The sequence below is a fragment of the Nesoenas mayeri genome, assembly GCF_963082525.1.
Source record: "Nesoenas mayeri genome assembly, chromosome: 3".
Classification (NCBI taxonomy): Eukaryota; Metazoa; Chordata; class Aves; order Columbiformes; family Columbidae; genus Nesoenas; species Nesoenas mayeri.
Genome location: NC_137544.1, coordinates 28,059,665 through 28,075,913, shown reverse-complemented (window position 1 = coordinate 28,075,913; position 16,249 = coordinate 28,059,665). Strand labels below are relative to the sequence as shown.

The window sequence follows — 16,249 nt, the reverse complement described above, 5'->3', positions numbered from 1 at the left end:
GCACATTATTTCCCACCTTGGGGCTGCAAGGTCAGTTCAACTTCTTTTGCTACAAGCAGTTGTACCACAGCACTGATAAAAATTTCCAGAGTTTAAATATAAACATAAATACTGTTTCAGATCTTAGCTCTGTCTTTCACATTTGTTGAAATTCCTGTCATTTGTCAATATTTGTGTCTCACACTTTCTCCTTTTCTCCTATACAATGAAGAAAGGCCAAAAAAATAGCAAAAAAAAGAAGTAACCAGGCTGGCCAGCTAGGCTACTACAGAATGAAAAAAAAATTCCTTGAAAAGCAATTCACAAAGTGAGTGTAAAAAACTCTTATCACTATAGTCAATTTCGATAGTTTTGATGTTTTTCCAGGTGATAAAAGTGAAATTTATCATGTTATGATTTTTTTTTTTGAACCATGCTGAAAACATTTTCTTGTTCTTGTACCAGTAGTTACACAAAAATGTCAAGGCACTCTAGATACAAGTTTTGCTTCTTCTTGTATCTTAGTGACATTAAGTGAATCTGAAAGGTTTAAGAGTTCTTATTTGTAGAATAAAACTACAAAATAAAAGTAATTTGAACAAATTAAAATTTCACTTTTTAGAACAGTGATGATAAAAAGTGCAAGACTGACAGTCCTAAGTCTTCTATTATTAAGCACAGGGCTCAATACTACAAGCTTCCTCACTCCACTGCTATATGTCAGTCACATTTTATATACAAAAATTCTGTGTCTGTGTACTAAATATCTTTCTTCATTTAGCAAATCTGGTCTTTTCCTGTTGAAACTGCTGGTTCTGTCAGCAGTTTTGTAACACAGACATATCAAAAAACAAACAAACAAAACCTCAAATAAAACAATCCCAACAACTTAACAAAACTGACATTACAAAGTTGAGGATACCCATGATAATCATCTGTGGCAACTTATGGGCTCTCTCAATGCAACCTCAGCTGTTGATCCATATATTATACCATTCTTCTAGCAGCAATAAGGGCTGGCGATGCAAAATTGGTTTGTTGCATTTAATCCTATAGCAGTGCATATTATTTGTATCTACTGTAGCATTGCCTTGACTTTATAAACTACAATAAGCAGTTCTGGCCACTGCTGTTATCTTCCCAGTATTGGTTAGATTCATTTAGCATTCAAAATCAAGACTTTCTGAACTCCAACAAGATATTCAGAACAAAAAACCCACAGATGTTTAAAGTGTTAGCAAAAATACAAAGATAACATGAAGAGCTTAACTCTGAATTTTTAGCAAATATCAAGCAATTTACACCCCAAATATGCATATTTTGCTCCAAAATATCCACAGAAACGTTTTCACATCATGAAGCAGCCTTTCTGAATTTAAACAATTCACTGAAATACAGCCTACACAGGTACTTCTACCACTGTGGTAATACACGAGATGATGAAAACTAAGGAAATACAAACTGCATAAAATTAAACACTATTATAGAGGCATAAATTGAAAAGAGATGGATTAAAAAAAAATACACACACAAAAAACCCCACATAAAAACCAAACAAAACAAACAAAACCACAGAAACCACAAAACAAAACAAAAACCCAAAACAAACAAATGCAATATAAACAAACAAAACCAAAACAAAACCAAAACAAAAAAAACCCCACACAACAAGGATCTAAGTTTGAGTTCCCCTCCAATCGGGTAATGCCCACCTGGCAGGCAGAGCAAATCTAGCATTGATTCTTTTAATAGGAAACACTGTTGCAGTTGCTATAGCTGCAGTTAATTAACTTCATGCATGTTTTTCAAATGCAATGTAATAAGTCAATGAAAATCACAAGGGCTCTTCTTCAACGCAAACGACTGCTATAAAAGCCCCAGGCACCAGAGGTAATTGTTCGGTATTTCACTCTGATATACAGAGTTCTAAATCACACTCACTGAAAATTAATATTAAAAGTTTCTCTTATGTAAGCAAAGGACTAATCAGAAAGGTCTTTGAAATCAATTTAAAACAAACAAACAAAAAAAAGCCTGGTAGATAAAACCGCAACCATGCAAAGATAGTTAAATGTTAAATCCAGAAAATAAGTGGCAATAAAGGAATTCTTATTCTTGGATTGACAGTTCACTAGTGGAACCCAATGGTCTTTTTCAGTTCATATACAGTGCTTTTGTCACAGAGGGACATAATCAACTTCAGATGCCATTTCATTACTAGGTTTAGTTAAAGCCTATTTCATATATGCCTACATGGATGTTTTATAGGGTTTTTTTGAGACTGATGTTCTCCATTTCCCCACCGAGCTACTTCATTGCTCCTGTTAATGTGAAAGCCTCGCAGCAATGATTATACACACTGAAAAAAGCCTCTAAATTTCTTGGTATTAGAATTGCACTGCTACCAGAGAAAAGTCACATGCAAACAACTATTTGATTTTTTTTTGGGTTGATGGTGATTCTTCAACATGAGAGGTCTCTGGAAAGAAGGAAATTACAATCTGGAACAGAGACATCTTAGTCTTATTTCTTTCTAGAAAAAAAAAGTCAGGCTTAAAGTACATATTTTAACAACATAGCAGAATAACACATTCCTCACAAAATGTATTCATATAATAAAACATTTCTAGTAAATTTTTTTGGTCAAACTAGTTTTGAATGCTCTATTTAAAAGATGACTAAAAAGTGTATGAGTCCAAAGGAAACTAATTGACATTGTAACAGACAGGCTTCCATTATAAGGCTATGCCTTTTTGTTTTGGCACCAGCATCATGAAACACTTGGTAAGAGAGGAAAAAAAAATAAATCTTCTGAGCCCAGTAATAAATTCCTCAGACACAAAGTCACACACACCTGTTGCCATGTGGCTTTCTGCAAAAGCCACACTGCTTGCTGGGTACCCAAACATGTTTGCTTTCACTACCAGAGGTATGTTCCAAGCCTTCCCGTTTAACAGTTGAAATGTTATCTGGAATGAACAATGGAGGTTCATCAAGTGAAAGACTTTTGCTACTTCTTCTCTGGCGAGGTTGGAGATTCTTATCAATTCTTTTTGATTTGTTTTTTTCTTTATCATCCTCCTTCAGATGTTCTACAACAGGGACATTTTTTGTCTCTGCCTCTTCCTTTGTGGAGCTATTTGTTTTAAGCACAGTTGCAAGCTGATGTTTCTGACTCTGGCCTTGCTTCTGACCAAGATTTGAAACATGCCCTGATAATGAGTGCACAGAATGGTGGGCATCTTTAGAATAGCTTTGATGAGTAGGAGATTTCTCACTTGCTCTTTGAATCGATGACTTCTGTACTTGTCCAGAAGCCTGGAGTCGGGGTATTTTCTTCAGCATTGTATTGGTCTGCTTTTTTGCTGTCACCCCTGAAACACAGCTTTTGGCTTTCAAACCCAGATCAGGCTGTTTCTTCCTAATTTTAACTGGGTTATTTGGATGCTGAAGAATCTCTTGCTCGTCTGCATTCCGCTTCAGGCTTGTTGAAGATGGACTGTGAAGACCTGAAACACTAAGACCAGCCCTCGTTCTTGAACGTGTTATTTCTTGTTGCACTGTACCCGATTTTTGTCGAGTACCTGGAGTCAGATTTTGCTTATTCTGTATTATAGATTTACTGTGCCGAGGCCTAACATTCTTTTCACATTTTGATGAAATGCTGATTTGTTTATCATTATCCTGAAGTTTTGATGCCTCAAGGACTTCTACTTTAGTACTGCTGATCTGCTGCTGTACATTTGAGCTTGTTTGGTCAATAACGGTGTTTTCTAGAATGCTATTTCCTGGGTCAGCAGAAGTCAACTCATCGCTTTTCAAGTCTTTATTATGAAACTCTGTACTATTCAGTAGTTTCTCAGTTGAATTTACAGTTTTCTCCACTCCCTTGTCATCACCTACAGGTTCTGTTACACTTTCCTGTACTGACAATGTATTTTCATTAGCAACACCCACATTGTGGGAACTTGAACTACAACCAATCTCCTCTTCTACAGAGCTGGACAAATTTGAAAAGGTCTCACAAATTTCACTTGGATTCACACAAACACTAGATGGATCATTAGCTTTTCCAGTTACCCCACTTTGATGATGCTCTTCTGTTTCCTTCTCTGGTTCTTCTGTTTTACTTCCAGTCTTTTCTTCTGAAGAAGTTTCTGAGTCCATTGAATCAATCACATCATTTGCTTCATTTTCACCTGCAGTAATTTCAGTATCTGCAGACACTGAACAAACTGACTCAACATTCCTAGATTCAGTCTTTGTTGCAATCTCTGTTACTTCCTTTGTTTCTCCAGGAGAAGAACAGGCTACTGCTAAATTAGCAGAACTTGACTCTTGGGATGTTTTCTCAACCTCTGCCTGCTCAAGGGTTTCAGACTTTATTTCATTCACCTCTTCGGGACCAGGAAGACATTTAGCATTACTTGGGGATGCTGTTACTGCTGCTGTTCCTTCTGTCTGTCCCAATAGTCTTGTACTACGCCTAACTTCCTTAGGCTGCTCTATTTTCAAGGGTGCAGCAACATCTGTCTCTTTAGCTGGACTTCTCTCTTGTTTCTGTCCAGTCTTTAGAGCAGATCCACTTTTTACAGATGATTTCTTGTTACTAACAAGAGGTGCAACATTCGAACGTTTGGCTAGTGTGCTCTGTCGCAAACTCCGTACTGGCTCTAGGAAGGGAAAAAGAAAAAGTCTTAGCTATACTGCATCCTTCATTTTGCAAACACAAGACTTACCTACAATAGAACTGATTTAGACTGATTCAGCTTACTGGACACAAGAAGAACTTCAAACTTAGTTGTTTACTTAATTAAAAAAAAACCAAACACATCTCAGCTGTCTGTGTTTAAAAGCTATCAATTACTTGCATTTCAATTTTATGCTGCCACAGTTTGGATGTTATTATTCCAATGGCTATGAAAGTTCTGAATAGTATGTATAAAAGAGAAGTGTTGACTAAAAGACAAAACCCACTCGACATTTCTACCACTCAACTTTTTCTACCTCAAGTAAAAATTGAACAAGTTATAATGCAATTAGAAATATATATGTGAAGTTTACAAAGCTTTTGAAGAACACAGTATATGAACCTGAGACACAGTCACATTCTCACTTGATAACATCTCTTACATTTTCTAAACAAGAAACCCATTCCAGGGCCTTTTCAAAAGGCATACTCACCAGGTTTGTACCACAGGCTCTTACTTAAATTCTGATTTCCCTAAGTAATTTTATCTTTTTTAACTCAGCCTACTCCATAAGGGGAAAAAGCAGAGCTGTCAATAACTCCACCAGTTCAACAAGTTAGAAAAACCTTAATTACAATCAATTAGCTACCACATAGAATTTATATATTTGATTAAAATACTTATTAAGTGTATTAAGATATTTTGATGAAAGACTTTATGACTGCAATTACTATAACATAATTTAAAACAAAAGGAAAATGCACAAATAGAAATAAACAGAATTAAAATTTTAATTGGAAATAAAGAGCCATGCTAACTTAATATTCCAATGCATTTTGCAGATACATGCTTTTGTCAGTGGAGAACCACAGTGGTAATTCAATACAAGTAAAAGGATTAAAAATCTCAAAAATGAGTTTAAGGAACACAGGGCATAAGGAAGGTATAAAGTATTTTCAAAGAAGAATTAAAACTGAGTAGTACCCTATGGATGCCAACTGCTAGGTCCAGTTTATAAAAAAGGAAGTGTCTATACTTGAATTCACACAGACAAATAGCAAAGCTATACATGTTGGAGTGACAGGATTATAAAAATTTACTTGATTTCAAATGTGCAAAAACATCATCTATTCAATGGTCACCTTGTGCCATTAAACGTGGTGATTTTCTTGGTGATGTGACTGATGTTTCTTCACAACGGCTTCTCAAATTCCTGTTAGGTAAAACAAGCTCATCTTCATCAATGGCATCGTTACCACTCTCTTTAACTCCTTCTTCATCCATAATATCATCAAGACCAATAACTGAAAAAAAATAAACAAGAAAGAACCTAAAACTTAAAATTATCAAAAAATGTTGTAGCTGCAGTGCTGAGCAAGACAAGGGAAGAGACAGGGGAAAAAAAATTGCCATCTAAAAACAAAAAAAAAAAAAGGAGGGGGAAAGGGAAGAAAAGCAAGACAGAAAATTCCCATGTGCGGCAGTTTCAGTGTAGAAGCATCTATCACCCAAAGATTAAAATTTCTGTAGGTAGTCCTAATAGCTTTTTGGTGGACTCACATTTTTTTGGTTTGTTTGCTACAGGAAGGTCCCCAGTCTTAAAAGATCAGCTGTCCCTCACTGTCCCTTCCCACCTAAGAAAAAGTGAAGAAAGGTAAACAGCAGAAAGAGCTGATCTAGAAGTGAGAAAAGAGTTTAAAGATCACAGTCTTCTCATAGGATACAATTTTAGAACTCTTAAGTCCCACCCACATCACATATCTGCATCTGCAACCTGTTTTGGAAGAGCATTGAGTGCAGCATGCACTAGTCTCCCAGGAGAGTCAGAGAACATTGTCGAATTCCTATCCTCCACTAACCTGAGAAGGATCCCAGAGGTTGCTCCTGAAAACAGGTTTCCTAAGAGGCAGTCAGGCCACTGTACAAGCCATTCTCCTCACTTTCTCTAAGTCTGGTTCTGCAATGGTAGCCTCTCCTATCCCGAGATCCTACGTGTGATTAATGAATCCTGGTCCCTGTGGGATGCGAAATTTGTGAGACCAAGCCAAACACCCAAGTGATTTTACAAAACATGTAGGAGGATCCAACAAATACAACACAACCTCCAAACAACCAAATATGCCTATTTTTCACTATTCAGGCACCCACCTAGAAGCATTTTTAAGATAAACTAACTCACATGACACAAAAAAGATATCTAAAAATTTCTAACAATTTCTTACTTAAAACTGATCTAAATAAATTCATATTAGAAATTAAAATGAGCAAGAAGTTAATAGAAGTTAAAAACTGTTAGAATTTTTAGACTGTCCCAGAAAATCTGTCAATTCCTGCTCCTTCTCAAGTCTGATGTTACTGCAACTTAATGCTCATGTGAAGGCATTAAGCATGAGCATGCTTTTGAAATAACAAAAAATTGGAAATTGTAAAACATTACTAAAGCCCAACAGTGACAAATAATCAAATCTACCAAGACTGTAATCCAATCCAGAATCATCAGTCATGAAGTATCCAAAAAAACCCCACCAAATAATTTTCAAGCTCAAATATTAGAAAGACTTTAAACGGCCTCTTAAGGAAGGCTAACCTTGACATCAGGTAATCGGCACTCTGGACCTCTGTAATTAGGTGCCTGTCAGGAGCTGAAAGCTAGGAGTTTCTTGAGCTGGCAACTTACCACTACTCATTGTATTTTAACTATAATTTTTAGTTACTGCATTGTATACATCAGCTTACAGCAAAAGAGTGTTTCCATAAATTACTGGCAGTTTCGCTTTCCAATCCACAGAGCCACCTTCATGCCTGTGCATGTATACATACATACACACACAGATATCACACACAAGCTGCAGAGGACTAGTAATGCTGGTCTTACTCCACTCATCTAATGTTCTTTAATCACTTAACTGCTACAAGCTACATATTGGGAAAAAGGACACACTGGCAAAAAGATGACATAGACACTGGTTTTCCCCAAATATCTAAAACTGGCTGCTGTCCAAGATGGAAAACCGAACAAGACGGACCCTCACCCTAACTCGGGCTGTCCATTCTTGTGTTCTCAAAGAATATGTTCTCCCAACAGCTCTGCACTTTGGCATTCACATTAAAGAGTGTTCCTGCAGAATGTGGAGCTGGTATTCAGGAACGGACTGTGACAAAGGAGACTCTTTTCAGACCTTCTTCTTTTCTTCAGTGTAGAACCAAACTAAACTACTGAAGACAACATGCCAAATAAAAGCTACTCAGCTTCTGAAACAACTCTGAAGCAGGTGTCAGTGCTGCCATTAGAGCCTTGGGTTTTACAATGATCTTGCTCAAGTTACTGAATTTACACACCCTTCTTTAATAATAATAAAAAAGGACACATTCAGGCTACTATTGACAGTTTGAAATATTAGAACTTAAGTATTTTCATACTTACAAGACTCTGTGCTGTAGCTTTAATTTTACAGAGGAATTTGAAGCACAGAATCTTGCTAATTTCAAACCAACTGAGCTATAACTCCGCTAGCACAGCCCCATGAGGCCCAGGCTGAGGAGCATTCCACACAGACCCTGCTGGGAAGAGAAAAAGTGACAGAAAATAGTAATACAGAGGAGACTAGTAAATCAAATCATGAAAGGGAAGATGAGGTAGAGAAACAGCGCTTGAAAGAGTAAGCCAAAAAAAGCAAAATCAGACAGAACTAAAGAGATACAGATGATATTAGTAATAAATATCTAAAGATTATCTTAGTAATAAATATAGAAATTAAGACATAAGGATAAAAGACAGAGGAAAGGAAAAAAATAAAGAAAAAGCATATCTGAATGGAAATGTTGTACACCACTGTACAACTGAACAAGCTGCAAATAAGGGAAATATGAATCACGTTCAACATATTCATAGTGGAAGAGCCACCACTGGCCTTCAACTTAATATTTTCAGTCTTTCCATTACTTGTATTTAAATTTCAAACTACCGTGAGGCGCCACTGACTCATTTTTGTATGTTATACAATAACAGAATAATAACAGTAAAAATAGTTTACTTGCAAATTTAAAGTAAATTTTTCCATGTGTTAAAACAAAAGCATGAGAATTTTTAAGTTCCTCATCAATGTAAAACTGAGAAAAACAAGCTTTCCTTGCTGGGGGAAGAGCAGGGAAGGAAAAGAAAATACCCCTAAAAATATCATTGAAACCTTTGAAATGTATAAATATCTTTAAAGATATCTTCCCTTGATTATTTCAAACAGAAATATCCAGGTTTTAGACACACAGGTCAAGGTAAATCTTAAATATAGAAATAAATTCCCATACATGTTGGCCCTAATTTTCTTTTGCTTAGCTAAAATGGAGCAGAACTACACTGTTGTTGCTGCTTTGCATAGTTGTAAATGTTATGTCCACCTGAATCACATTAAGAGCAGGACTGAGCAAGTCCACAGTGTTTTCCACATTTTAATTCTAAAGCACATCAAATTAGATAGAAATGGTTGAATATCTTAACATTTCTACTATGTTATATGCAGATGATAACAAAAAACTAACATTACACTTCAACGACAAGAACAGCATAAGGCAGTAAACTAGCACATGTCTGGGTGAACCTTAATAAGAGCTAATAAGCTCTAGTAAAGCAATGAAACATATATATTGATAATTGTCAAGACTGTAAACAAATACATCTCATATGAAAAACTTTTTCCTATTGACATTGTATATGTTCAAGGAACAGAATTAAAAATGCTCTTTAAAAAAAAAAATACATTTTTTCAAGAGAAGTGAGGTCACTGATGATATAACTTACATAAGAAAACACCAAATTCCAACTAGTTTACTCAAGTTTTCCTGTAAGCTTGTAACCCATTTAACTGAGAATTTATCTGTGAGTACCTTGTACTGACTGCCCCATGCAAGAAAAGAATCACAGTAAGTCCCATGTGAAACACTAACTAAACATTTACTTCCATTCTCCATCAATCTTTAAATTGTAAAGAGGACATTTTTGTGTCTGTAGAATAAAAACAAATGAAAATCAAGTAGGATTAATAAACTTAATACAGCACATATCTTGACAGATGACTGAATCCCCATTTAAAATAAAAAGATGGAGTTACATCACAGGGGTACTCAGAGTTCTTTAGCCACAGGAGGCTGTTACTTTGGAAATAAATAGTAAAGCACAAATTCCGACAAAACATAGCATCAAATCAAGCACTTCAAATCAAATTATTTGATTAAGAGAGCCTTTAGATTAACTCCGTGATTCAAAAATATATAAACTGCTTGCAAATCCTATTACAGATCCAACCTTTCTCCACCCGTAAAACTGTCCAAAGCAATAAATAAAGTCTTCAGAAAGACCTAAAATAGGGAAAACAGGTAGTTCGTTACCTACAAACAGAAAAATGTGCAAAATAAACATTTTCCAGGTTCTCAATATAATACCAATACAGTTATTTAAAATTTTACACAGGAAAGTTACTACATTGGTCACAAGACAATGTGCAACTGATTACATGGACTGCTTGGAGAAAGGAAGGCATAAAGAAGTACGAAAACTGAAACAACTGTAGATCCAATTTTAGGTTGCAATCTGAAGGTTACATTTAAAATTACTTCACATGAAAGAGGAAAAATACACATACATTTGGCTTTGGTGAAAAGAGCCTGAAATGGCTAACATGGCCAGACAGAACACTAGCTGAAGAAAATAATTATTTATAGCCTGAACAATTGGTTTGGTTCCAAAGATTCAGTAGATGATCACAATTTTAGCACAGCTAATGCTGCTTTCAACAGCACTTATGAAAACACAGGCTAAACCTTGAAAGAACAAACTGCACTCGGGGAAAAACACTTTCCCAGCAGCAATCCAGAGGGACAGGAAAAAAAGGACAATTAAAATTATGTCCCCAACAGCCTTTTTACACTTTTTTGGGTCAGTCTTCCTTAACATCTATGAGAAATATCCGGTTTGGTAAACATACCCATAAACTACGTTGTTTAAAAGTTCAATTTGATTACAAAATCCATAAATGTCTGCAGATTATATGCAACTCAAATTTCCTTCTGTCTATTGCATGTATAATAAAGCAAACTGCCCCAGCAAATGACATCCTGAAAAGCTGCAGAATTCAAGATAGCTGAGAAATACCAACTTAGTACCAATGCTGGTAATTTAGTTCACTGGCATGTGACCAGGCTGACTGGCTACACTCACAAGCTAGTATTAGTGTATAAGCTTCCAGGATGCCTTCCAGTAAGAAATAATAGAACAAACCAGAAAATCTATCACTAGGATACCACCCAAAGGTGATGCTCTCAAGAGTTATGTCATATCCTAAACTTCAGTTTCCACTTCTGATAAAGGAATTGCTCAGTAAGGAACAGAAAAAAGCAACCCCAAAAACACACATCCATACCCACCCATACCATCCAGACATCAAAGGCACCTGAGAGCTATTCTATGTATTCTATGTAATCTACCCTCCTGCATTTGTCATTCAGTTCTTGAAGAACAGCCACTTGACCACTGATGAAAAGAGCACAGAAACGCCTAAAACATGCTATGGGATGCTTACGACTGTTTGATTTAATTTTCAAGAGCCTCGTTTTGTCAAATGCTGTCCTTTAACTGGGAAAGAGAGCACTTTTATCAACTTCTGCTACCAAAACTACATCCCTTCTGCTCATACCTACTTCAAAACAGTAAACGGCCTCCACTACTGCTAAGCTCCTATGAGCTGCAGTGAATAAGATCTGTGAGTAGCTTGTACCTTGATTCACTGAAATAACAGAAAGCTTCCTACCTACGCTGTAAGAGCAGCAATCAGCTCAGTCTAACCCCACAAATCAGCAATCCAACTACACCATTACAGTTAAATAGTTACTCCACAAACACATCCTGAAAGCATTTCAGCGTAACATCTATTAATTTGACTCATACCCTTTCCAGCTTGTGAGAGTCATAAAGACTTAATTCAACCTCTTCTCAAAGCGATTACCGGCATCACCTGGAAAGAACCTTCTCAACTTCAAAACATGTAACTGTTCACAGCTGAACAAGGCAACCTCAATCTACAACACAGTGGCAATTACAGAGCAAGCTCAGCAAGCAAAGATCAACTATGTCATCTAACTGAAGAAACCCCTCTTAGACGCAGCACAAACTGGATTCAGGCCAAGACATGAACATGAAACTGCTTTGCTTGTACTGATATACAGTGTGTTTCAAAAAGATGGACCCACTCATGCTCCTTGCTATTTGTCATACACCAGTACTGCTGACTATGAGATGTTCAGTACATGAAAGACATGGACCTGTTGGAGAGGGTCCAAAGGAGGGCCACAAAAATGATTAGAGGGTTGGAGCACTTCTCCTATGAGGAAGGGCTGAGACAGTTGGGATTGTTCATTCTGGAGAAAGAAGACTCCAGGGAGACCTTATTGTGGCATTTCATTACCTGAAGGAGGCTTAGAAGAAAGATGGGGACAGATTTTTTAATAGGGCTTGTTGCGATAGGACAAGGGGTAATGGTTTCAAACTAAAGGATGGTAGATTCAGATTAGATATAAGGAAGAAATTTTTTATTATGAAGGTGGTGAAACACTGGCACAGGCTGCCCACAGAGGCAGTAGATGCCCCATTCCTGGAAACATTCAAGGTGAGGTTGGACAGGGCTCTGAGCAACCTGATCTAGTCCCTGCTCATTTCAGGAGGGATGGACGAGATGATCTTTAAAGATCCCTTCCAACTCAAATTATTCTGACTCTATGTTACCATTCTCCCCAAAAGAAGCATTTATAACCCAACTTACAAAACCTGCATTTTCTGGGTAGACGCCTCTAACAAGCAGCGACTAGAAATCAAACTTCAACTCAAAAAAATTTATGTTTCTGTCTTATAGACAAGTACTTGAACTATTTAAAGGACACAGAAACAATTTCAACCAGTATCCATCACATGCAGTCAGATAACTGGTAACTCACCTGTGCTGGTTTGGCTGAACGGAGGTAATTTTCCATGAGGTTAGTTAATTCCCTTGTTGATAGTTAGCATAGCCTTCTGTTTTGAATGTAGTTGAGAATAATAAGATAGCACCTTGGGACAGAGTTAATGTTTTCTTCCAGTAACTTTCCAGTGTTTGGGACTTAGCAGGAAATAACGTAAGAACTCAGTTTCTCAGGTGTTGCAAGTAAACAGGTGCATAATGAAGCAAGGAGCAGATGGATCCAGGACAGCTGACTTAAGTTGGTCAACAGAAGTATTCTATACCATGAACGTTCCACATTTAAGCAGGAAGTTGCTGAGAACAGCCCTTTCCTGCAGGGACCCTGCTCCTGTTACTGCTCCCAGGGCCTGATTCCAGTACATTCCCTGTGCCCTGATGTTGCTCTCCATGCCTTTACTGAACTCACTGAGCTCACGGTGTCCATCTTCTAATGTTCATTGCTGGGAGCACGTGTTCTAGGAGCCAAGTATTTGCTTTGTATCATTTTTGTTTTACAAGTATTTTATTAAATCTGTTTCTATTTCAACCCATGAGTCTTTCTTCCCCTTCCCTCCAGAGAAGGAAAGGTGAACAAGCAACTGCTTTGATATTTAGGTGCCAGCCCAGCGCTAAACAGCAGTTACTTCACGGTGAATGATGGGCAACATAAACCCTAAAGCTGAGCAAGATAGATGCAATGTTGATGAGTAATAACTTTGGATTAGGCCTGTAAATAACATCCAACAAGAACTAATGTCAATGCAGCAATAAGAAAAAGAGCAGGAAACAAAATCATATTAAAAAACAACTTAAGAGCAAGAGAGAAAGGGTTCTTAGGTAAAAAGACCTGATCTCCCAAGTAAACCAGAGAAAATGTTGTCACAATCCTGAGAAATTTGGTATGTGGGTAAGTAGGCCTGAAACAATCCTTTCTCAAAGTTTCTGCCACTCACACATACTCATGTTCACATAAAACTACATAGAACATGGTAAAAGTTCTTGGAGTTGAAAGCATATGTGGTTTTTGCATTGTTGAAATTTGCCATTTGATATTGGAATACATTCTTAAATAAATGTGGTTATGTTATGCATCATTTTAATGTGCTTTTCTTGCTTTATGGTTTTTTTTTTTTTTGCTACTGACTTATTACTTGTTGTTTATTTTATATTTATTTTAGACTATGGAAATGATGTTAGAGTCAAAAAACATATTTCAGCAATTCTCTTGAGTTCAAAATGGGTTGTAAAGCAGTGGAGACAACTCGTAACATCAACAACACATTTGGCCCAGGAACTGCTAATGAACATACAGTGCAGTGGTGGTTCAAGAGCCTTGAAGATGAGGACCGTAGTGGCCGGCCATTGGAAGGTCACAATGACCAACTGAGAGCAATCATCAAAGCTGATCGTCTTATAACTACACCAGAAGTTGCCAAAGAACTCAACATTGACCATTCAATATTTGGCATTTGAAGCAAATTGGAAAGGCAAAAAGCTCGGTAAGTGGGTGCCTCATGAGCTGATCGGAAATCCAAAAAAATAATCCTTTAGAAGTGTCATCTTCTCTTACTCTACACAACAACAATGAACCATTTCTCAATCAGATTGTGACATGCAATGAAAAGTGGATTTTATACAACAACTGGTGAGAACTAGCTTGGTGGCTGGACCAAGAACTTCCAAAGCACTTCCCAAAGCCAAACTTGCACCAAAAAAAGGTCACGGTCACTGACCTTGCTTTGAACTGACTGGCAGTTTCTGCTGCTGGCCTGATCCACTACAGCTTTTGGAATCCCAGCCAAACCATTCCATCTGAGAAGTCTGCTCAGCAAATTAACAAGATACTCCAAAAACTGCAATGCCTGCAGCTGGCACTGGTCAACAGAAGAGACTCTTCACGTGTCTTCTCTACAATAATTCCCGATCGCATGTCACACAACCAATGCTTCAAAATTGGAACTAATTGGGCCATGAAGTTTTGCTTCATCCGCCATATTCACCTGACCTCTCACCAACCAACTACCACTTCTTCAAGCACAGCAACAACTTTTTGCAGGAAAAACACTTCCACAGCCAGCAGGATGCAGAAAATGCTTTCCAAGAGTTTGTCAAATCCCGAAGAATGAATAAACAAACTTATTTCTCATTGGCAAAACTGTGTTGATTGTAATGGCTCTTATTTTGATTAATACAGATGTGTTTGAGCCCAATCATGATTAAAATTCACAGACCAAAACTGCAATTACTTATGCACCAACCTAATAACTCTTCAGTAAAGAAATCAAATATCACCACCACCTTCCATTTCAGTATTTTCTAGGTCTTGCCCTGTTTAACATAGGTAACAACAAATGTACATAAACCTAGTACAACCTTAACTGCAAACACATTTTTCTAGGTACGCTTCTAGTGAAAGGTTAAGAGCCAACAGCAAACCATTCTGTTATCATACTGCTTAATGCACTATAGAATAAATTCATAGTGAGATCCTACACAGAGTTGGAAAAAAAAAAAAAGAACTGGAAGCATCAGAATACAGCAAACTATAATTCTGCATGGTATACCAATGGTGCTGTAGCTCTAAGGGCATAAGTAAGGCAAGTTTTGTGGGGAGAGTTATGCTTTTTTCTTTTATAGACAAATTGATGTTGGTGTAGAGATGGGTTTTCACACATAAAATCTGGAAAAAGACAGCCTTTGTACTGGTAGCTCTTACCAAGGGTACTATCATCTTGCATGACTACATCCTTACCAGCAGACTATGTAAGCTGTGTTAAGTCACCAGCATTCTCAGACAAATCAAATACATCATGAGCTATATGAATACTTAAGGGAGAAACACAAGCAAAGAAACTTTGCTTCAAACTGATAATCGTTCTCATCTAAAAAACTATAAACATATACTGTGGTCCTACCATCTCAGAATAAGGACAGTTCTTATCAAGACCTACAAAGAACAAGCAATTGCAAGAACACTTTGTGTCCTTTTGGATACCTACTTCATTAATTTGGTGGGTTACAGATAAAAATGTATAACGATACAGACTATGGCAAGAACAAGCAAAAACATTAAGGATGGCCTCAAATAGTGTTCTTCTGATGCAGTAAAAAGATAATTATCTTGGTTTTGCTTTGTAATTCACTTTTTCATTGCCTCAGTCAGTATCATCTTTGGTTTACAATTTTCCATACTGTAATGCCACTTAGTTTAGTGAAGGTGAGAATTTAGTCTGTTAGTAGACACAAAATACATATTATACCAGGAAATCATCAAGATTTTCAGAAACAGCTCATAAAAGTTACTAGAAAAAAAAAAAAAACCAACTTTGATAGAGTCAGTTATCTGCAGTGATCTACAACACTTTTCAGTAATGAACCTAAAAAATTTATTCTGTTTCTAAACTTCCAGTCAAATATAAAAAAAAAAACTATTAAGCATAGGGTATATTTTTTTCTCTCACACCAAATTCAGTGTAATTATTCCAACTGCTCATTAATATAAATAATTTAAGGGACTGGATCACCCTTTTTATTTTATCTTCCAAAACTATTCCACAACCCCTAAGATTATTTTTATTTAAAACTTTGCTCTAAATT

At 36.8% G+C, this 16,249-nt stretch overlaps 1 protein-coding gene across 10 annotated transcripts in view; it reads right to left on the bottom strand.

Moving 5' to 3' along the window:
• The window catches only part of PHF3 (PHD finger protein 3), a 52,350-nt gene that overhangs the window by 25,373 nt on the left and 10,728 nt on the right, over positions 1-16,249 (bottom strand). For 4 of the 10 annotated variants that reach the window (XM_080341758.1, XM_080341750.1, XM_080341751.1 and 1 more), the window contains 2 exons: positions 5,813-5,974; positions 2,834-4,652 (listed from right to left, as the gene is read on the bottom strand). In XM_080341758.1, coding sequence (XP_080197884.1) covers positions 2,834-4,652; positions 5,813-5,954 — 1,961 coding nt within the window. In that variant the 5' untranslated portion in view covers positions 5,955-5,974. Of the gene's footprint in view, positions 1-2,833; positions 4,653-5,812; positions 6,001-6,230; positions 6,431-6,529; positions 6,686-7,702; positions 7,833-9,969; positions 10,023-16,249 lie in introns of those variants that run through there. The other 6 variants (XM_080341753.1, XM_080341752.1, XM_080341754.1 and 3 more) reach the window with 6 other exon arrangements.